Raw genomic sequence first — 22,249 nt, 5'->3', positions numbered from 1 at the left:
GCGCGCTGGACAGGGTCGGAGTGGACTGGTCCCGCGCTGTCAGCCTGGCTACAGATGGTGCGCCCTCAATGATCGGGAAAAGCAGGCGTTGTGACAAAGTTCAGAGAGAAAGTGCAATCTGCAAATGGAGGATGTGATTTTTTGACTTTTCACTGTATTTTGCACCAGGAGGCTTTGTGTTGCAAGTCATTAAAGATGGATAACGTCATGAAGGTGGTCATCCAAACTGTTAATTTCATCCGATCCAGAAGCCTGAATCACCGTCAGTTTGACAGCCTTCTCAGAGAGAAAGACCACACTGAGGTAAGATGGTTAAGCCGAGGTGCTGTGCTGAGGCGTTTCTTTGATATACGAGAAGAAATTGAACAGTTCATGGAAGAAAAGGGCAAACCAGTGTTAGAATTTCATTCCGCAGAATGGATGCCGGACCTTGCATTTATGGTGGATGTTACAGAGCACCTGGATAACTTGAACAAACAGCTGCAAGGGCGCAACAAAGTTGTCACGCAGTATTATGACAGCATACGTTCTTTCAAGTTGAAGCTGTTATTGTGGGAGACGCAACTTGCCGGTGGTGATGCAGCTCACTTCCCCTGTCTGAAAAATGTGTGCGCGACCCAACATGTTGCAGACATGAAGCGGTTCAAAGATAAAATAACTGGACTGTTACGGGAGTTTGAGCAACGCTTTCAGATTTATGTTTATATGTTTTTATGTTGATGTGCTATTGTTTTTAATTGATTTTATTTTATTTGTATATTTAACCTATTCTTGACTCTGTGGTTCTTGCACTTGTTTGGGGAACAGGATTTCATTATTTTTATCTACATTTCTGCCTGAGAAATGACACCCTGATATAGTTCTGTGATATACTTCTGTGAATCACTGAGGCATTGTGTGTTTGTGTGTTCTTTGTCCTCAGAACTTTCAAATAACTTGAGGTGTTTTATGATTAATAGTGATGTTGTGCTTTTGGACACTGTCCTCAGGCTCCAGCTTTATGTTTATATGTTTTTATGTTGATGTGCTATTGTTTTTAATTTATTTTATTTGTATATTTAACCTATTCTTGACTCTGTGGTTCTTGCACTTGTTTGGGGAACAGGATTTCATTATTTTTATCTACATTTCTGCCTGAGAAATGACACCCTGATATAGTTCTGTGATCTGTGAAACAGTTCTGTTAATCACTGAGGCATTGTGTGTTTGTGTGTTCTTTTTCTTTAGAATTTTCAAATAAACTTGACGTGTTTTATGATTAATAGTGATGTTGTGCTTGTACTATTTTGGACACACTGTCCTCAGGCTCCAGCTTTATGTTGTATGTTGATCGTATTAAAACAAAGAAAACAATCTGAAGTTGTTGTTTTTAAGTTATATATACCATGATTTTTTCGGTCCGGCCCACTTGGGAATAGATTTTCCTCCATGTGGCCCCTGAGCTAAAATGAGTTTGACACCCCTGGTCTAAATGATCGCTTTTGCTATACTGTATAAACCCCATGTGGTTGTGGTTCCATGGCAGGTTGGCAAGCTCTGTTCAGTTCAGATTCAGGTTTATTTAACATCATTGTGTACCTAAGCAATTCAGCACAACAGGGTGTGGTATATGGCCAATATACCACAGCTAAGGGCTGGATACAGCCCTTAGCCGTGGTATATTGGCCATATACCACAAACCCTGAGGTGCCTTATTGCTATTATAAACTGGTTACTAATGTAATTAGAACAGTAAAAATAAATGTTTTGTCATACCCATGGTATACGGTCTGATATCACGGCTGTCATCCAATCAGCATTCAGGGCTCGAACCACACAGTTTATCAAAAATATACATAAGATGTATGATGTCATCTTACATTTATTTAACCTTAAATTACCCAAATGTTAGAATATTTAATAATCATCAACCTAATACCTATTCCCTAAGGTAGCATCTCATTTAGAAGGAAAACAAAACTGAATGAGAGCATTCATCATCATCACAATCCTTATCACAGACATCAATTCAACGTTGATTCAACCAGTGTGTGTCCAGTGGGATGTAAAACCTTGCTCCAGAAATACATTTTGACACAGCACACAAAGCAACAAAGTGAGAACAGCTAATTTATAAGGAAAATAATCTGACGAAGAGCAACCATTTCTTATAATCATCATCAGTCCCAATGATTAATAAAAAACCTCCAACACTGCCCCAGAAATTCCTTTTGAGGCAGCATACAAAGCATAGCCATGAGAAACATTCTCCACACTGCACGTAAAGGGAAGGCTCCTGTTCTTAGAGGGAGAGAGCTGGTGAACCTTTAGTCATTGAAAACAAGACAGTTGGAGCAGCTATGAGGCTTCTCCCTCACTATGCACCTTTTTAAAATGTTGCACCTACGATCTACTTTGAATGAAACTCTCACTTTCCAGAGTCAAAGCGCTGGAACATTGAAAGGTTTTATGGCTCAGTCACACCGTGACTATTAACGGTTAAAGCAGCGTATGGTCGTCTTATGACTTACTGTCACCATGGTGGGTTATAGTGACCATCTGCTGGGTGCCTGGCGAATGATGGCTGTTTGCACCGATCTGGCGAATGATGGCTGTTTGCACCGATCTGGCGAATGATGGCTGTTTGCACCGATCTGGCGAATGATGGCTGTTTGCACCGATCTGGCGAATGATGGCTGTTTGCACCGATTCAACATGTAGAATCGTTGGGTAAATAAACAAAAAATGACTGACAATGTTCTGGTCAGAAGCAGTTGGCCCGTCCATCATTCTGGTGTATTTTCCTTTTTAAAATGGTGCTGCAATGATGTTGCTTTATGCCGCCTGACTGAGAGAAACCCCTCCCACACTTGGCGCAGTGGAAAGGTTTCTCTCCAGTGTGAACCCGCATGTGTTTTTTCATATCCGATGAAAAGGCACTTTTTTTTCCACACTGGGGGCATTCGTAAGGTTTTTCTCCAGTGTGAACTCTCTGGTGCCTTGTTAAATCTCCAGTTGAAGAGAAGCTTTTCCCGCAGTCTGAGCAGTAGTGAGGTTTCTCGGAACAGTGCAAACGTTGGTAATGCTCCTTCATGTGATCTACCCGTGAAAACACTTTGCTACACACAGAGCACACACTAGCAGGCGGAGGCGGAGGAGAGTGTACACTGTGAATAAGCTGGTGAGCTTTAAGGTGTTGGGGGTGGGAAAAACTCTTATCACACTCTGAGCATTGGTAAGGTTTCTCTCCAGTATGCACCCGCTGGTGTTGTTTCATGTTGCCTAAATGTGAGAAACCCTTGCCACACAGGCAGACGTAAGGCTTCTCTCCTGTATGTATTCTTTCATGCAATTTCAGGTTTCCAGAATTAGAGAAGCATTTTCCGCATTGTATGCAATAATAGGGTTTCACTACTATGCTTCCAGATGACGTAAAGTCTTTACCACTGCTTTGACTGTGGCAAGGTTTCTCCAAAATACCACAAGGTTTTTTCAAACTATGAACTCTATTGTGAGATGTTAGGTGGTGTTTCAAGGAAAATCCCTTTCCACACAAAGAGCATATGTGTGGTTTCTCTCCTGTATGAATTGTCTTATGTGTTTTCAGATATTGTGGTCTCGAGAAACTCTTCCCACACTTATCACAGACATGAGGCTTCTCTCCTGTATGAATTGTGGAATGTAATTTCAGGTTTGATAGTTGTGAGAATCGTTTTCCACACTGGGAGCAGTCATATGGTTTCTCTGGTTTAGTCTGGTTAAGGTCTGGCTTCCCTGCTGCAGAACAACTCTTCCCGCTGTCAGAGGTGGCGGTTGGGCTCTCTCCTGCTGAAGACAAAGAGTGTTTAGTTAAACAGAGAGACTTAATAAAACCTCCATATCTATCAGTCTATCAGAAATCCCTCCACCGTTCCTTGACTACACCCCCCCCCCCAACATACCTGAAACAATTGGATATCAAATATTTGAGGAAATGATATGAGAAACTAGTCCTCCAGTACATCTAAAATGATTGTAGTCCATCCACATTGGAGATACATACAGTAGTTATATTAATACATTGACTACATGTGCCTTCAGAAAGTATTCACACCCTTTAATTTTTCTACATTTTGTTGTGTTACAGCCTGAATTTAAAATAGATTAAATTGAAGAAAAATGTCACAGGCCTACAAACAATACCCCATAATATCGAAGTGGAATTATGTTTTTAGACAATTGTACAAATTAATTAAAACAGACGCTGTAAATGTCTTGAGTAAATAAGTATTCAACCCCTTTGTTATGGCAAGCCGAAATAACTTCAGGAATGCACATTTGTTTAACAAGTCACATAATACGTTGCATTTACTCACTCTGTGTGCAATAATAGTGTTTAACATGATTTTTGAATGAGTACCTCATCTCTGTAACCCAGATTTACAGATAATTGTAAGGTCCCTCAGTCTAGCAGTGCATTTCAAACAGATTAAACCAAAGACCATGGAGGTTTTCCAATGCCTTGCAAAGAATAGCACCTATTGGTAGATAGGTTAGTTTTTCAGGATAAAAAATTAACGGAATGGAGCTAAACACAGGCAACATCCTAGAGGAAAACCTAGTTCAGTCTACTTTCCACCAGATACTGGGAGATGAATTCCCCTTTTAGCATGACAATAACCTAAAACACAAGTCCAAATCTATACTGGAGTTGCTTACCAAGAAGACAGTGACTGTTCCTGAATGTTAGATTTAAGTAGATAAGTCAAAACTATGGTAAGACTTGAAAAATGGCTATCTAGCAATGATCAACAACCAATTTGACAGAGCTTGAAGAATTTTGAAAAGAATAATGGGCAAATGTAAAAATGGAAAGCTCTTAGAGACTTACCCAGAAAGACTCACAGCTGTAATCGCTGCCATTCTAACATCTATTCTGTGATTCTAACATGTATTGACTCAGGGGTGTGAATACTTACAGTGGGGAGAACAAGTATTTGATACACTGCCGATTTTCCTACTTACAAAGCATGTATAGGTCTGTAATTTTTATCATAGGTACACTTCAACTGTGAGAGACGGAATCGAAAACAAAAATCCAGAAAATCACATTGTATGATTTTTAAGTAATTAATTTGCATTTTATTGCATGACATAAGTATTTGATCACCTACCAACCAGTAAGAATTCCGGCTCTCACAGACCTGTTATTTTTTCTTTAAGAAGCCCTCCTGTTCTCCACTCATTACCTGTATTAACTGCACCTGTTTGAACTCGTTACCTGTATAAAAGACACCTGTCCACACACTCAATCAAACAGACTCCAACCTCTCCACAATGGCCAAGACCAGAGAGCTGTGTAAGGACATCAGGGATAAAATTGTAGACCTGCACAAGGCTGGGATGGGCTACAGGACAATAGGCAAGCAGCTTGGTGAGAAGGCAACAACTATTGGCGCAATTATTAGAAAATGGAAGAAGTTCAAGATGACGGTCAATCACCCTCGGTCTGGGGCTCCATGCAAGATCTCACCTCGTGGGGCATCAATGATCATGAGGAAGGTGAGGGATCAGCCCAGAACTACACGGCAGGACCTGGTCAATGACCTGAAGAGAGCTGGGACCACAGTCTCAAAGAAAACCATTAGTAACACACTACGCCGTCATGGATTAAAATCCTGCAGCGCACGCAAGGTCCCCCTGCTCAAGCCAGCGCATGTCCAGGCCCGTCTGAAGTTTGCCAATGACCATCTGGATGATCCAGAGGAGGAATGGGAGAAGGTCATGTGGTCTAATGAGACAAAAATATAGCTTTTTGGTCTAAACTCCACTCGCCGTGTTTGGAGGAAGAAGAAGGATGAGTACAACCCCAAGAACACCATCCCAACCGTGAAGCATGGCGGTGGAAACATCATTCTTTGGGGATGCTTTTCTGCAAAGGGGACAGGACGACTGCACCGTATTGAGGGGAGGATGGATGGGGCCATGTATCGCGAGATCTTGGCCAACAACCTCCATCCCTCAGTAAGAGCATTGAAGATGGGTCGTGGCTGGGTCTTCCAGCATGACAACGACCCAAACACACAGCCAGGGCAACTAAGGAGTGGCTCCGTAAGAAGCATCTCAAGGTCCTGGAGTGGCCTAGCCAGTCTCCAGACCTGAACCCAATAGAAAATCTTTGGAGGAGCTGAAAGTCTGTATTGCCCAGCGACAGCCCCGAAACCTGAAGGATCTGGAGAAGGTCTGTATGGAGGAGTGGGCCAAAATCCCTGCTGCAGTGTGTGCAAACCTGGTCAAGACCTACAGGAAATGTATGATCTCTGTAATTGCAAACAAAAGTTTCTGTACCAAATATTAAGTTCTGCTTTTCTGATGTATCAAATACTTATGTCATGCAATAAAATGCAAAGTAATTACTTAAAAATCATACAATGTGATTTTCTGGATTTTTGTTTTAGATTCCGTCTCTCACAGTTGAAGTGTACCTATGATAAAAATTACAGACTTCTACATGCTTTGTAAGTAGGAAAACCTGCAAAATCGGCAGTGTATCAAATACTTGTTCTCCCCACTGTATGTAAATGAGACATCTGTATTTAATTTCCAAAACTAATCTAAAAATTCTAAAAACAGGTTAGTGTGTGTATGTTGGTGAGAGAAAAAAATAATATTTAATCCATTTTGAATTCAGGCTGTAACACAACAGAATGTAAAATAAGTAAAGGGGTGTGAATACTTTCTGAAGGCACACTGTACTGTATGTGGGCTTGATTAAACACAAACAATATGCATGTTCAGTTCAGTGAAGATATAGAAAAGGTCCACACTAATTAAGAGGGAGTATACAGTGTGCCACAGAGTACAATAATGACTACCACCACACATCCTCTATAGCAGACGTAGTGGTATACAGTATATTATACACACTCATCACGTGACTCGTAATAAGACTAAGCAATTAGCCTATAATTTTTTTTTTTTATCTGACTCTATAAAGATAATTAAAATATACAAACAAGCATTAGGTCATGAGTTGATGTTGACTAGCAAGAATTGGTCTGAGAATCGTCCATATCAAAAGGCAGATATTTAATTAACATTGTACAATGAATGGATTCACATACAAAGCATAAAGCTTAAGTTACAAGCATTACAAGGCATACTTCTAGGCATATAGCTCCTAAGGTTAACTTACAAGACAAAGCATGAACAAAGAAATGCCTAGAAGCCTAGGAAATGAGAATTGATCAACCTTCCTCCATGGACTGGATACAGGATAAGAGAGAACAAAGGCTTTTCATTCCATTTATAACATCTGAAGGTGTAACCTTTCAACCCAAAACCATCCACCATTGACTAATCAAACGATACCGAGTCCCAATCTCCACAGGGTGTCACAGCATCGAACAAAAACGTCACAAAATGTTGAGTTCACAGAGATCATGCATCAGAGTTGTCCTCAGTGAACAAGTGTCAGAATCACATACCAAACATGGATACTATGGCATTATTCTATCACAATAGTCAGTCATCTGGATACTGTAACATAGAGATACATTTTGGCCCCTCAGAGGGGGAAGGGCTGACTAGTCCTTGGGCGTTGTCCTTTGCTTTCCTTGTGTTCCTGTACCAGTTGCCATGAAACTCCAGGTAACAGAGAGCACATCAATTAGGGCCGAGCCGACACAGGCAGGGTCAGAGGAAGGACCAAAGATTTGCCAAACACTCCATCCACCCTAGCCATAGACTATTCTCTCTGCTACCGCATGGCAGGCGGTACCAGTGTACCATGTCTAGAACCAACGGGACCCTGAACAGCTTCTACCCTCAAGCCATAAAACTGCTAAACAAGACTTCTAAATAGTTAATCAAATGGCTACCTGCATTCACGCTTTTTTGCACTAACTCTATGCATACCCACTAGACTCTAGCCACACACTCACAAACCCTTACACTGACACCCCAACACACACACACACACACCATCACAGGAGGTTAATGGCACTTGAATTGGGAAGAACGGGCTTGTGGTAATGACTGGAGCGGAATCAGTGGAACGGTATCAAATACGTCAAACACATGGTTTCCAGGTGTTTGATGCCATTCCATCTGCTCCGTTCCGGACATTATTATCCACTGCACTACATTGGCCCACACACACACACACAATAGGTGCACACATGCAAACCGACGTCATTCACACTCACCACATACAGCTGCTGCTACTGTTTACTTTAACCCTACTACATGTACATATTTACCTCAATTACCTCGTACCCCTGCATATGGGTATCGACTAGGTACTCCCTGTATATAACCATGTTATTTTTACTCGTTATTCGTATTCACTGTGTATTTATTATTTGTGTCACTTTAAAAAAAGAATATATATATATATATATATTTTTTTTCTTAATCTTTAACTCTGCATTGTTAGAAAATTACCCATAAGTAAGCATTTCCGTTAGTCCACACCCATTTTGTTACCAAGCATTTCGCTACACCCGCAATAACACCTGCTAAATATGTGATGTGACCAATCAAATTTTTATTTTATTTTACCTTTATTTAACCAGGTAAGCCAGTTGAGAACAAGTTCTCATTTACAACTGTGACCTGGCCAAGATAAAGCAAAGCAGTGCGATAAAAACAACAACACCACAGAGTTACATATGGGGTAAAACAAAACAAAGTCAAAAATACAACAGAAAATATATATATACAGTGTGTGCAAATGTAGCAAGTTATGGAGGTAAGGCAATAAATAGGCTATAGTGCAAAATAATTACAATTAGTATTTACACTGGAATGATAGATGTGCAAGAGATGATGTGCAAATAGAGATACTGGGGTGCAAATGAGCAAAATAAATAACAATATAGGGATGAGGTAGTTGGGTGGGCAAATTTCAGATGGGCTGTGTACAGGTGCAGTGATTGGTAAGGTGCTCTGATAACTGATGTTTAAAGTTAGTGAGGGAGATAAGAGTCTCCAGCTTCAGAGATTTTTGCAATTCGTTCCAGTCATTGGCAGCAGAGAACTGGAAGGAATGGCGGCCAAAGGAGGTGTTGGCTTTGGGGATGACCAGTGAGATATACCTGCTGGAGCGCATACTACAGGTGGGTGTTGCTATGGTGACCAATGAGCTAAGATAAGGCGGGGATTTGCCTAGCAGTGATTTATAGATGGCCTGGAGCCAGTGGGTTTGGCGACGAACATGTAGTGAGGACCAGCCAACAAGAGCGTACAGGTCACAGTGGTGGGTAGTGTATGGGGCTTTGGAGACAAAACGGATGGCACTGTGATAGACTACATCCAATTTGCTGAGTAGAGTGTTGGAGGCTATTTTGACAATGACATCGCCGAAGTCAAGGATCGGTAGGATAGTCAGTTTTACGATGGCATGTTTGGCAGCATGAGTGAAGGAGGCTTTGTTGCGAAATAGGAAGCCGATTCTAGATTTAACTTTGGATTGGAGATTCTTAATGTGAGTCTGGAGTTTACAGTCTAACCAGACACCTAGGTATTTGTAGTTGTCCACATACTCTAGGTCAGACCCGTCGAGAGTAGTGATTCTAGTCGGGTGGGCGGGTGCCAGCAGCGTTCGATTGAAGAGCATGCATTTAGTTTTACTAGTGTTTAAGAGCAGTTGGAGGCTACTGAAGGAGTGTTGTATGGCATTGAAGCTCGTTTGGAGGTTTGTTAACACAGTGTCCAATGAAGGGCCAGATGTATACAAAATAATGTCGTCTGCATAGAGGTGGATCTGAGAGTCACCAGCAGCAAGAGCGACATCATTGATATACACAGAGAAAAGAGTCGGCCCAAGAATTGAACCCTGTGGCACCCCCATAGAGACTGCCATAGGTCCAGACAACAGGCCCTCCGATTTGACACATTGAACTCTATCAGAGAAGTAGTTGGTGAACCAGGCGAGGCAGTCATTTGAGAAACCAAGGCTATTTAGTCTGCCAATAAGAATGCGGTGGTTGACAGAGTCGAAAGCCTTGGCCAGGTCGATGAAGACGGCTGCACAGTACTGTCTATTATCGATCGCGGTTATAATATCGTTTAGGACCTTGAGCGTGGCTGAAGTGCACCCATGACCAGCTCGGAAACCGGATTGCATAGCGGAGAAGGTACGGTGGGATTCGAAATGGTCGGTGATCTGTTTGTTAACTTAGCCTTCAAAAACGTTCGAAAGGCAGGGCAGGATGGATATAGGTCTGTAACAGTTTGGATCTAGAGTGTCACCCCCTTTGAAGAGGGGGATGACCGCGGCAGCTTTCCAATCTCTGGAGATCTCAGACGTTACGAAAGAGAGGTTGAACAGGCTAGTAATAGGGGTTGCGACAATTTTGGCTGCTAGTTTTAGAAAGAAAGGGTCCAGATTGTCTAGCCCAGATGATTTGTAGGGGTCCAGATTTTGCAGCTCTTTCAGAACATCAGCTGTCTGAATTTGTGTGAAGGAGAAGCAGGGGGGGCATGGGCAAGTTGCAGCGGAGGGTGCAGAGCTGGTGGCCGGGGTAGTGGTAGCCAGGTGGAAAGCATGGCCAGTCGTAGCAAAATGCTTGATGAAATTCTCGATTATTGTAGATTTATCGGTGGTGATAGTGTTTCCTAGCCTCAGTGCAGTGGGCAGCTGGGAGGAAGTGCTCTTATTCTCCATGGACTTTACAGTGTCCCAAAACTTTTTTGGAGTTAGTGCTACAGGATGCAAATTTCTGTTTGAAAAAGTTAGCTTTTGCTTTCCTAACTGCTTGTGTATATTGGTTCCTAACTTCCCTGAAAAGTTGCATATCGCGGGGGCTATTTGATGCTAATGCAGTACGCCACAGGATGTTTTTGTGCTGGTCAAGGGCAGTCAAGTCTGAGGAGAACCAGGGGCTATATCTGTTCTTAGTTCTGTATTTTTTGAATGGGGCATGTTTATTTAAGATTCAGAGGAAATTACTTTTAAAGAACAACCAGGCATCCTCTACTGACGGAATGTGATCTATATCCATCTAGGATACCTGGGCTAGGTCAATTAGGAAGGCCTGCTCGCTAAAGTGTTTTAGGGAGCGTTTGACAGTGATGAGGGGTGGTCGTTTGACCGCGGACCCGTTACGGACGCAGGCAATAAGGCAGTGATCGCTGAGATCCTGGTTGAAGACAGCGGAAGTGTATTTAGAGGGTAAGTTAGTCAGGATGATATCTATGAGGGTACCCATGTTTACGGATTTATGGTTGTACCTGGTAGGTTCGTTGATAATTTGTGTGAGATTGAGGGCATCTAGTTTGGATTGTAGGATGGCCGGGGTGTTAAGCATATCCCAATTTAGGTCACCAAGCAGTACGAACTCTGAGGATAAATGGGGGGCAATCAATTCACATATGGTGTCCAGGGCACAGCTGGGGGCTGAGGGGGGTCTGTAGCAAACGGCAACAGTGAGAGACTAGAATAAGGATACGGCTAAAGGCTTTAAGAACTGGTCTTCTAGTGCGTTGGGTACAGAGAATAAAGGGGGCAGATTTCCGGGCGTTGTAGAAAAGATTCAGGGCATTATGTACAGAAAAGGATATGGAAGGATATTAGTACAGTTGAGGTAAACCTAAGCGTTGGGTAACAATGAAAGAGAGAGCATCACTGGAGGCACCGATTGAGCCGGTCTCCGCGTGTATGGGGGTGGAACAAAGGAACTATTTGAGGCAGTTTGAGAGGGACTTGGGGTTCTACAATGAAACTGTATAATAAGAACTAACTGGAACAGCAATAGGCAAGGCATATTGACATGGGAGAGAGGCATAAAGCAATCACAGGTTATTAGAGAGAGCTAAGACAACAACTGGTAATGGCGATAAAGTTTGGGCTGAGGCTAAACAGAATAAACAGGACAGGGTACCGTGTATAGGAACAGTCCAGCAGGCATCAGCTGTGCAGCTGAGTGATCATAAGGTCCTGGCTCGAGGCTAGCTCAAGGCTAACTGGTGCTTGCTAAGGGGCAATGGTAATTAGCCAACAACAGGTTGCAGCTAGCTGGTTGGGATGATCCGGCGCTAGGGTCCAGTGATTCCGGCAGAAAATCCGATATGCTCTGGGTCGATAGCACGCTGTGCAGACTGGCCGACGAATTGTCCAGGCTAGAACTAGAGCTGGCTGGTGGGTAGTGTGGGGATCTATTTTCTTATAACTAGATGTGATGCCTAGCTTAGAAAGAATACATTAATGATTAAACATAATAGGTTTGTGCTGTACTGATATAGATTGTTTAACATAACAAGCTGTGATTAATGTGAGGAACTGTTAGGGGGTAGGCTGAGACAGACTTGTGACTCACACACACACACACACACTGCCTCTTTGTTAAACTGCTCAAGGACATGTGTACTGCTACAATGAAGAAGAACAAACTATGTCTGAGGTTGCTGACTCGAGACAAGTTGTAAAGATAACAACTAATGCCCGGCAACAGTGAAGCGCCAAGGGACTGGGACCAGCCTGAGCGCCAACGATAGGTTGGGTAAGTTTAAACCACACCCAGCCTCTATTCTGACAGGCCCAGCAGGGAGCGGGAACTATCTCTGTCAGAGTATTTAAAGAAGAACTTATAACAATAGCTCAGTTCTCTGTCTGCCCTGCGTGGTTTTTCAGTGGGCCCGTATATACGAACATCATATTTACCATTCAAGTGTTTGCATTAATTAAAATACTAGTATATCTTAAAAGACGTGTGTTCACCTCTTTTGTTCCAATACCAGATTTGAATTGACGCAATTTGACAATTGGTGACCCCGACGTGATCTGGTAGAGGGACTTTGCTGGGAATTGTCCGGCTGATTGGACATCGCTGTCGTTGGACGGTGTGTTTCACAAAGAGTCCGGACAACTAAAAACAGGTAAGCAGACACCTATTGTTATATAACTAAAGTTCTGCACATTGGCTTTATCCAAATTAATTTTGTGAAACACCTGTTTGACGTAAGTGAACTAAATTATGAATTATTATACGAATTATTATGAGTAGATAAGCACCATATTGTGACATGCAAACCTGTGGTGAATGTGATGTTAAACCATGGTACCATAGAGTATTGTTCTACCGGCGAGGTCCGTAACTACGAGGGTACGGCTAGGTTCGGCTGAGTATTTTGTAGATAGGGGGAGGCGAGGTTGGAAGGAGTAATAGTAAATTGGGAATATAAAAAAGGTAAAAATAATGAATAACGAGTATGACTAAACTGAAACGTTTGAACTGATATAACTGAACTGTAACGTTTGATGTTTGACATAGCATAATACTGGTTAAATAATTAAGTTGAAGCAATTTGGTTTATTATTTAATTTAACGTTTGATGTTTGACATAGCATAATACTGGTTTTAAATAATTAGACTGAAATAATTTGGTTTATCGTTGAAATATAAATATGCACCGACTTTAACTAATTAGGTGGGAATAATTTGATTTAAATAAATAGATAGACGTACTTTAAATAATTAAATAACGGACGAATATTACAAATTAAAACGAAAAACATGACTACCAGTGGAGAAGCGGAAAGAATATTGAAGGTTCTAAAATCCACACTTGAAACTAATGGAGGAAAGGACGGGAAGGAATGGAGCAGGCGAGGAGAGAAACTCTATAAGGAATGGATAGAAGATGGTTGTATACTATCCCCCGATGGAGTGCCTGAAGGAGGCGAACCAGGGAGAATACTGGAAACGTTGAAGCGGAAAACCCAGAAAACAGAGGGGGAATGGAAGAAAGAAGGAGAACCCAGAAGGGGTAAAATCAAGGAAGCAATGGAAAAAGCAAGGCTGAAGGAAAGAATAGGACTGGCAATGTTGGGAAAACTTAAGAAAATGTGGGAAGAAAAACAGAACAATAAGGAGAAGCAGGACAAGGAGGAAGGATCCAGGTTTCCTACGGAACCGCCACCAAGATTATACCCAGAACTGCCTACGTCTCCACCCCCATACGAGGCACCAAAGCTAATGGCTCCAACACTGGATATTGTGGGGAAAGTCGAATATCATAAGCGACCAGAAGAGGAAGAAGGAGAAAAATGGGTGAGAGCTTGCGATCTGGGCGATCGGAGACAGGAGGTAGGGGCACTGCTAGAAGCAGCAAGAGCTATACGAGACGGGGTTGAGAACATGTCCAGATTACAGGAAGAAGAAAGTCGTATGAGCCTGACGGGTGACGGCGACAGGGGAAGCCTGATGCTTGATGGGGGTTTGACCCAAACAGAACTGAAGAATCAGTAAAGGGAGGACAGAGAGAGAGAAGAAAGAAATAAGGAAGTGAAAATATTGGAAGAGGAAGTAAGAAGAGGCGCGAAACAGCTGAAGGAAATGGAGAGAACCATACGAGACTTGAGCAAGGAAAGGAAACAAGGAAGTAGAGCAAACTCCCTTCCTAGAGGGCACTATATAGATATGGGAGAAGAGCATGAAGAAGCAGTGAGAGAGCGAGAGAGAGTAGGAGGGGGCCAGTACCCACTGATAGCCTTACCTAATCTATTGGCGGGGAATGAAAGGGGCCCCAGCAACCTTAGATGTATACAGTAATAATAATATGCCATTTAGCAGACAGGCCATGAACACAGAGGACGTACCCAGAGCGGTAGAAGGAATGACCCACCCCAAAACAGGAATAGTAAGGTTTGGGCTGCCATTAGAGGGCAATGGGTTTCAGGGGGTGCCCAGAGGACACTTTTGCCATGGGCCGATCACGGAGAGTATGTTGGGAAAATAACTGAATTGTGTAGCCTCAGAGAGACATGCAATCCATCATGAGCAGAATAACAGACAGGACAGAGCCAAGAAAGAGCAGAAAGGAGCAGAGTACCTAATGGCCACTCTTGGGGAAATAGCGGGTAAAGGCAGGGAAAAGTGAAGGCTACAGCAGGGGAGGTCGATGCTTCAACTGTAACAAAGGAGGGCATTTCGCCAGAGAGTGTGAGGCCCCATGCAGATACTGTGGTAAGACAGGCCATAACTATTTTCAAAGCAGACCCAGGGGAGGAGGAAAGAAAGAAAAGAGAGAAGCCTAACAGATGTCTATTTCCCAGCTTTGAGCGTGAGGAAGATAAGGCATGACTAGTCCTTGAGGGAGAAAGAGTAGAACCCTTTGATCCAAATTGTGAGGTGTTTGAATTGGCTACTATTGACATAGCACTTCAACAGGAACAATAGAAGGGGAGACAGATTTTCCTAGGGGGTCGATCAAATAATTGATAATGGATCATTTGAGATGAGATCACATGTAGCAGATTTAGGGTAATCAATTAAATAATCATTGTATACTCGAGGAATTTTGAGTGGTTTTATGGATTAGTTATGAGGAATTAGATTGATACAAACAATTATTGATGGGTTAGGACTGGGAATATCTGTATCATGTTTTGTGTGTACTACCATCTTTAGATTACTGATGGTAATTGAAGGTTAACAAAATGTATAACCAGGAGAAAGAGATTAGCTTATCTCATTGGAATGTTGCCCAGGGCTAGGGGGAGCAGTAGTGAAGTTAGGCAGTATTTAGGTCATAAAAGTGAGCTACCAAATTAAGTGGGGCCTGGCTATTTGTGGTTTTTGTTTTTCAAATTGGGTTTTTCAAATAAAAAACAACACACCTAATATGATGGTTATAAAGGGTTGTTATGTTAAATTTAGGGGGTTTGTGTTAGGTTTGAAAGATTTAAGTATGGACCTGTCATGTCCAACCATCAGTCTTCAGGTCAAGCCCGGGAGAGCCGGGGTAGAACAGAGTTTGAACTAAACATGAGTGTTTTTACAAGATAAGGGATTGATTGATTGGATTACTATTGATTCTGAACTGAATGAAAGTCGAATTTAGCCGCCATAAAAGACAAAGGAAGTGGGAGGAGCAATAAAGAAGCAAGGGACAGTCAAATAAAAATAAATAAGGGATGGCAATTGGATGATAAATTACCAATATTACCTAAGTGATTGTTTAGGTAGGTGGTAATATTGACACATGGGCAAAACATGTGTCAAAAGGGGGATGGTAGGAGATGGTAGGATTAAATAATAAATATATACGAAGGAGAGGACAAAATACTTTTAAAATTTTTTTTTGGGATACAGTCTAGAAAGAGAATGCAGTCAGAAATAGAAATTGAGAGCTGAACATGTGTGAAGATAGTTTATTAACCACACCCGTATGTCAGAGGTTTTGTGCCCCACAGGTGAACTAAAGGAGAAGGTGACCCACTATCTAACCAGGTGACTGGTGAGCATCCAGTCCCTAAAGACGAAAAACTGGAAGCAGGCCTGTTGGGAAGGGCCCTATCAGGTTATATTGGTCACTGCCTTTGCCATTAGAATAGCAGAAAGAGCAACCTGGGTCCACGTTACCCACTGCAAAAAGGTAAGAACACATGCAGAGTTAGAGAGAAGAACTTGACCAATAGGGTCTGGGGATCACCTCTGTTAACGAAGATCTCCTACCCCGACCTATCATCACTGTAGTGTGTTCTCAGGGTGTGAGTATGGGGTAGTACCAAGCAGAAAGACTGAGGACAGGAGAGGGTTGGCGGTTTTTGGGAATATGGATAACTTGAGTTGCATCATAGTCTCGGCAATGGTCTTGATATGTCAAGATCCACCACCAATTGTGCTATGCCCTTACCATTGTTAAGAAGTAAAAGAGAAGAGAAGCGACCCGACATACTGACTGTCAAGGACGAGTGGCCTACAAAATGGGAGTCAGAGAAGGGCAGACTGTCAGATTCAAAATAAGGGTTAGGGACGTAGCCAACGGGTGCGGTACATGTCAATAAGCAACTTGGGATTATAAAATCCTATTATATTCGTGTTCGGCCCTCACGGCGGATTGTTCCTAGACTCAGGTGTTTAAAAACACTTGGGGATGGGGATATGAGACCGAGGGGGACTGAACATCCAGATGGTGGGGGTAAAGAGAAACAAAGACATCACCAATTATCAATTGGAGATAGTAGTAATGTGACGGACTTAAGTTCGGAAGCACAGGAGAGAATTAACCTTACAGCCCCTGTAACCGATGTGTGGTGGGCGTGTGCCAGGAAAGGCAGTGTAAGGCAGAGAATTCCAAAAGGGTGGCTAGATACGTGCGCCCTGGTTCTATTGGTTCAGCTAGTTAGAATTAGTCACCAGGAACCAAGGATTAAACGGATGTAGGAGGAGTTTTAACAAGAAGGAGAATAGCCCTATTTAGATGGATGTGATACCAAGGGGGGTACCGGATGGATACCGAGCTATGAAACAATTAGGGGAAGGGTTTACTACCACGTTCTTTTGATGGGTGACAAACAAAATTGTGGATTGGATTAATTATATCTATTACGACCAACAACGATTTATTGGCTAGACTAGGGATGCAACAAAAGGGATCTTTGAACAATTATCCGCCATTTCACTCTTATGACTTAGTAAAAAGAGGTTGGCTCTAGATCAGGCAGAAAGGGGTGGTGTCTATAGAATGGTAAGCCATTGTTGTATGTTTATCCCTAACAATACCAGTCCTGACGGGAGTCTCTCTAAAGCCCTAGTTGGTTTAGATAAACTATCAGCTGAAATGAAGAGCATGGCTGGAATGGAGGGAAACGGACTGTTCTCCTGGTTGGGGGAGTGGTTTGGTAAGTATGCTGCACTGGTGGTTACTGGATTTCTGACCCTAGTAGTTGTGTTTCTAATATTAATGTGCTGTGCTGCCTGTGTAATTCCTTGCTTGAGAAAGTCTGTTACAGATGTCGTGCATACGGCTGGTATGATGCCCCTCCTAGGGGCTCAAGAAGGAGATGCAGACACTGAGATGAAGCTGACTGAGGATGACCCTTGGTTTGCTATTGGTGAGGTGGTGGAGTGACACCCTAGTGGGTGTCTAAAGGGGGAATCAAAATTCCCTGTTTATGTTTTATAAATCCATTTTAACTATTGTGTTTGTCTTTCCTTATGTGAAGGTTTGAAGTTCCTGGGTGGCTGGTAGCCAAGCTAATACAAGTTAGGTGTAGATGGAAGGACTGAAGGCCTTTTTATTATCATTATTGCCTATTAACAAAAGTGTGATTCTTTTTTGTTTGTATTGTATTTTAATGAGTGACACCCTAGTGGGTGTCAAAAGGGGGATTGTGGAGATCTATTTTCTTATAACTAGATGTGATGCCTAGCTTAGAAAGAATACATTAATGATTAAACATAATAGGTTTGTGCTGTACTCATATAGATTTTTTAACATAACAAGCTGTGATTAATGTGAGGAACTGTTAGGGGGTAGGCTGAGACAGACTTGACTCACACACACTGCCTCTTTGTTAAACTGCTCAAGGACATGTGTACTGCTACAATGAAGAAGAACAAACTATGTCTGAGGTTGCTGACTCGAGACAAGTTGTAAAGATAACAACTAATGCCCGGCAACAGTGAAGCGCCAAGGGGCTGGGACCAGCCTGAGCGCCAACGATAGGTTGGGTAAGTTTAAACCACACCCAGCCTCTATTCTGACAGGCCCAGCAGGGAGCGGGAACTATCTCTGTCAGAGTATTTAAAGAAGAACTTATAACAATAGCTCAGTTCTCTGTCTGCCCTGCGTGGTTTTTCAGTGGGCCCGTTGTGGGAAATTATTCTCTTATATTTTAGATGTGCTGTTAGCTTAATAAGAAAGCATTAATGATTAAACATAATATGTTTGTGCTGTACTGATATAGATTGTTTAACATAACAAGCTGTGATTAATGTGAGGAACTGTTAGGGGGTAGGGTGAGATAAGGCTTGTGACTCACTCACACAAACACTGCCTCTTTGTTGAACTGCCCAAGGACATATGTACAAAGAGTACAGTTAGAGTGGGAAAGTACTGAAATCTCAGGAACAGGAAACTGTGTCTATGGGTGCCGACTATTGAGACAAGCTGCAGAAAACTACTAACGCCTGACAACAGTGGAGCGCCAAGGGGCTGGGACCAGCCTGAGCGCCAACGATAGGTTGGGTAAGTTTAAACCACGCCTAGCCTCTATCCTGACAGGCCCAGCAGAGAGCAGGAACTATCTCTGTCAGGGTATTTAAAGAAGAACTTATAACAAAAGCTCAGTTCTCTGTCTGCCCTGCGTGGTATTTCAGTGAGCCCGTATACGAACTCTCATACTTACCATTTAAACATTTGCATTAATAAATACTAGACTAACTTGGATACTGTGTAATGACCTCTTTTGTTCCAATACCAGATTTGAATTGACGCAACTTGACACCGTATATACGAACATCATATTTACCATTCAAGTGTTTGCATTAATTAAAATACTAGTGTATCTTAAAAGACGTGTGTTCACCTCTTTTGTTCCTTATACCAGATTCGAATTGACGCAATTTGACAGTAGTGCAGGCCACGGACAATGGTGAAGAGGCTAACGGTGGCTAATAGCAAGTAGCCATTCGGTTGCAGCTAGACTAATTTCAACTTAAGGATCTTGATAAAAGTTATAAAGAAATAATAGAATCCTTTCCACGTTAGGTGAGGCGGGTTGCAGGAAAGTATATTTAGTTAAAGAATGAAAAGTAAAATTGAGAAATATATACAAAATATACAAAAAAAAACTAGAAACTGGCTATTTACACAAGGACACAGAAGAAGAAAAAACACGACCGCACTGCTACGCCATCTTGGTATATGAAATGTGATGTGACAAATAACATTTGATTTGCAACACATGCAGATGTGTGATATGACTGACTGTCCAGTACAGTAGATACATTTGTGTATTACTGCTGTCAAAGTTGCGTCAATTCAAATCTGGTATTAGGAACAAAAGAGGTCAACACGACTTCTAAGATATACTAGTTATTTTAATTAATGCAAAAACCTTCAATGGTAAATATGATGTTTCGTATATATATATACGGGCTCTTTGAAATACCTCGCAGGGCACTCCAGAGAACTAATCCATTGTTCTAGGATCTTGCTCAAATACTCTGACAGAGAGAGTTTCCCACCTCTCTGCTGGCCAATCAGAGGAGACTTGAGCGTGGTTTAGACTTACTCAGCCAATCCGTTGATGCACCCCTGTTGCCAGGCATATGTCCATATCATAACAACCTGTCATAGTGAGAAGAGCCAGCTCCCTTAGACACCATTCCTACGTCCAAGGAAGGTTCACAGATCACAAAGAACCAGCATATTCCAGTATCTGGAGACAAAATCCTTATCTAATTTTACCCCCTAAAACAGCTCTTCACATCAATCACAGCTTGCCAGGTGTCACAACCTACATTAGCACAGTCCAGAATGCATTCTTTCTAAGTTAGTCATCCCATCAATTATAAAAAATAATAAATCTCACACTGCATTACACCTAAATGATAATTTTAAAACTTACCAGGCAGAGGAGACTCCGACATTTCCTCTTCTTCTTTCAGAACTCCAGAATAGTCTACATCTACGTCTACATCTACGTCATTTAGCAGACGCTCTTATCCAGAGCGACTTATGTCGTAGTAAATATATAATGTTGTAGCTTGGTCTGACTAAAATCTTGTGCATGACCCATCTTGTGTTGGGCCTCTGTATTTAATACAATGCACAAAGACTTCTATCTTGTCGGCCTTATCAGCAGGTGGCTATGGACAACACCCACGCCATAGGTCTCTCAGTTCTCCCAACTCACGAGTTATTGCTCTGAGGGCATACACACACATACACACACACGCACACACACACACACACACATCATCATTGTTAAGCACACACACACACAAAAAACCCCTTCTCTTAGGCTGAACATCTGAAGACAGAGAACCCGACTCAGAGCCAATGCAATGGAGGTGACCTCGACCAACTCATCAGGACCAATCAGAAGATCAGAACTACTAGAATCAACCTACTTTATTTTATTGTATAAAATGTCAGCACACAATGTTTAGGGGCTCGCTCTCAGATATCTCCCTACGAGGTTGACGAACGGGTCCGTGCACGCTATTTACAGATATCTTTACCTCTGAATAAACTGCCTCATATTATACAATTATCCACCTTGTCCGAAAGTCTCTACTTGGTCTCCGTTCTCCAGTAAACTTGTGATCATCAACACTTACAGGAGCAATTAGGGTTAAGTGCCTTGCTTAAGGGCACATCGACAGATTTTTCACCTAGTCGGCTCGGGGATTAGAACCAGCAACCTTTCGGTTACTGGCACAACGCTCTTAACCACTAAGCTACCTGCCGCCCTAGATAGAATGTTCAGATTATATCAGTTAATCAATACAGGACAAGGAAGGAATCATCCTGGATGTCACCATTACACACAATACCTAACCTAATCGGCACTTACTTTGGAATACGGAAGTAAAATCTCCATGATCCACTTCTTCTTCTTCTTCTTCTTCTTCGCTCAGCTCCAGCGTCTGACTAAGGTCCTCCATCTTTACTCTACAGTTTGTAGGTTTTGGTCGGCGTGGCGGGAAAGAGGCACAGCATTTGTTGTTTTCCTGGAGTCAAATACAGACAAATTCCACCTATATGTTAGGCCATCATCATCCTTGCAAAAACTGTCAGACGAACATTGCGTAAAAGTGAATGGTTGACATTTAAAGTTAAAACAAGAAAAGGGCAACAAAATGACGTAGGAAAAAAAAAGAAAAAAAGAGAGCCTACAGTCAAAATAAGTTTACATGCACGATAATAAAACACCGGAGACATGTTCTAAATTGATGCTGTACCCACTGTGAATATTAAAACCTACCCTAACCAGAAACCGTGGATAGATTGCAGCATTCGCTCAAAACTGAAAGGGCGACCCACCTCAGAGCACGCGCAGACCAGCTGGCTTTGTTTCCCTATCTCTGCTACACAATGGGCGTGGAGTAGCCTAGGCGTCAAATGTCGGGCGGGGTTTATACGTGTAAATATTCGGGTTGGAATGGTGAAAATATTCACCCTCCTTCCTCCTGGTCTACATTGTTACATTGTACATAGGCTTATGACGTTTCCCAGAAATGCGTGGCCTCAGGATCTTCATTAAGCCTCAGTGGTCAGATGACTTCCAAATGATTTTTTAAATTTAACCTTTATTTAACCAGGTAAGCCAGTTGAGAACAAGTTCTCATTTACAACTGCGACCTGGCCAAGATAAAGCAAAGCAGTGCGAAATTAGTTCTGTGCCATCCATAACTTTTGTATGAATGTGTTATTCAATGCGTTTCTATGGGCTAATAGCAGTAAGGCCAAATTCAATGTTTCATCAAAAAAAAAAAAAAAAATTGCTAATGATCCATATGTGACCATCTTTTAAAAATTCAATTTGTAGGCT

The 22,249-nt window shown here is 42.2% G+C and overlaps 1 protein-coding gene across 1 annotated transcript in view; it reads right to left on the bottom strand.

Moving 5' to 3' along the window:
* Positions 1-21,747, bottom strand: part of LOC311100148 (coronin-6-like) — a 61,208-nt gene extending 39,461 nt beyond the window's left edge. Inside the window, exons 1-2 of the mRNA XM_084140925.1 lie at positions 21,683-21,747; positions 21,272-21,428 (exon numbers count right to left, since the gene is read on the bottom strand). Coding sequence (XP_083997051.1) covers positions 21,272-21,362 — 91 coding nt within the window. The 5' untranslated portion in view covers positions 21,363-21,428; positions 21,683-21,747. The remainder of the gene's footprint in view (positions 1-21,271; positions 21,429-21,682) is intronic.
* Between the last annotated feature and the right edge of the window lie 502 nt (positions 21,748-22,249).

Source organism: Coregonus lavaretus, assembly GCF_964263955.1.
Source record: "Coregonus lavaretus genome assembly, chromosome: 24".
NCBI classification, from domain to species: domain Eukaryota; kingdom Metazoa; phylum Chordata; class Actinopteri; order Salmoniformes; family Salmonidae; genus Coregonus; species Coregonus lavaretus.
This window is presented reverse-complemented; position numbering and strand designations above follow the sequence as displayed.